Below are 1,384 nucleotides of genomic sequence, written 5' to 3'. Positions count from 1 at the left end.
GTTTCTCAAAACAAATCAAACCATGGCGGATGATGATGAACAGCGTACATTTACTTTCCACGGCTGGAAGTATCGACACTATTTTGACTTTGTGTCTGTCAAGGATGACAAAAATATTAATTCCTGTAGCTGTAATTAAGTTCGTACATTCGCAATTGGACAGTGCAAAACCATCATGCAGGAAGTAAGCTGCTTCTTGCCTTTTGTCTGGAGAAGACCCCCCCTCTCCCCCCTCTCCCCCCTCCCGACTTCGACTGACCCCCGAAACAGAATGAGGTTCCACATTTAAATATCAGAACCCTCTCCCGGGCGTCTGCCAATCACAGAGCAGGGATACGGCCTGCTCCGCTTAATCAATCTGCGGCAGGCGTGATACGCAACGCGGACGGCCGGGCCGAGCGGAGGGAGATGGACAGGCGGGCGGAGCCGCGGAAATTATTACAGATAAGAGAAGAGCGAGGGTATCAGACTCAGTCTCTCCTCCTTCTGATCCAATTATCCGTCTTCTCTTTACAGAGAGGTACATAACAGAAATCTAATTAAAATACTCAGTTAGGATCTGGTGCGTATGATGTGTTGCTTCACTTGTTTGTTTGTTTTTTAAACTGATTTTATTCTGGGTTTTAGAGATATGACCTGGTTGGGGCGTTCCATTCAACCAAAGCTCTATTTGGTTTTCAGAACATTCATATTTTTTTTTTTTTACAAATGAAAGAAGTGATGCTTTTAACCTCATCAACTTTAAGCCAAGAGATGGGTGTACAGTACTTCCTCTTTAGAATAGACACTGCTTTAGTGAGAGGCTTGTGGAGGTAGAAATCAGAGGATTTCTACCTCATTGGAATGGAGTGAGGAATGATATCGAAATCCTCTCCTAGGTCTCCTCCTCCCCTTCTGGCCTGACATAAGAGGACAGGTGAGGGGGCGCTTAGGTGGCGTAGCGGGTTAAGCGTTGACCATGACCGCAGGGTTCCCGGTTCGATTCCGGCCGTCTGGGGAACTACAATCTGTAACACGTGTTCTGTATTCTATACCAGCATAAATAGAAATAGAACGTATTCTGTTCCATAACCAGCATACATAGAAATAGAAGTAGTAGTATAAACTGTAGGTGTATGAAGCAGCAGCAGGGTGATCAGAGAGGCAGGGGGATGGAAGGGGGTCCTCTGCTGTATCACAGTGGCAGAGAGACTGCTGCTTTATTTTGTATTTTGTTTGCACTTATTCAGTTTATTATTCCAATAAATTGGATTCAGTTCAAGAAAAGGAGCTGGCTAAACCGTTGTGTTGTTGTACATATTTTTGCGGGTGGAAAGGGGGAAAGTAATATGTAATATAAAAGTAAAGTAATATTATTACTCTTGATTCCAAGTAATAAGTAATA

The 1,384-nt window shown here is 43.8% G+C and overlaps 1 protein-coding gene across 1 annotated transcript in view; it reads left to right on the top strand.

Moving 5' to 3' along the window:
- The window catches only part of LOC308164115 (beta-galactosidase-like), a gene marked incomplete at its 5' end in the record, with an annotated part of 18,585 nt that overhangs the window by 1,734 nt on the left and 15,467 nt on the right, over positions 1-1,384 (top strand). Inside the window, one exon of the mRNA XM_080538266.1 lies at positions 912-916. Coding sequence (XP_080394392.1) covers positions 912-916 — 5 coding nt within the window. The remainder of the gene's footprint in view (positions 1-911; positions 917-1,384) is intronic.

Source organism: Nansenia antarctica, assembly GCF_963989245.1.
Source record: "Nansenia antarctica genome assembly, chromosome: 8".
NCBI classification, from domain to species: domain Eukaryota; kingdom Metazoa; phylum Chordata; class Actinopteri; order Argentiniformes; family Microstomatidae; genus Nansenia; species Nansenia antarctica.
This window is presented reverse-complemented; position numbering and strand designations above follow the sequence as displayed.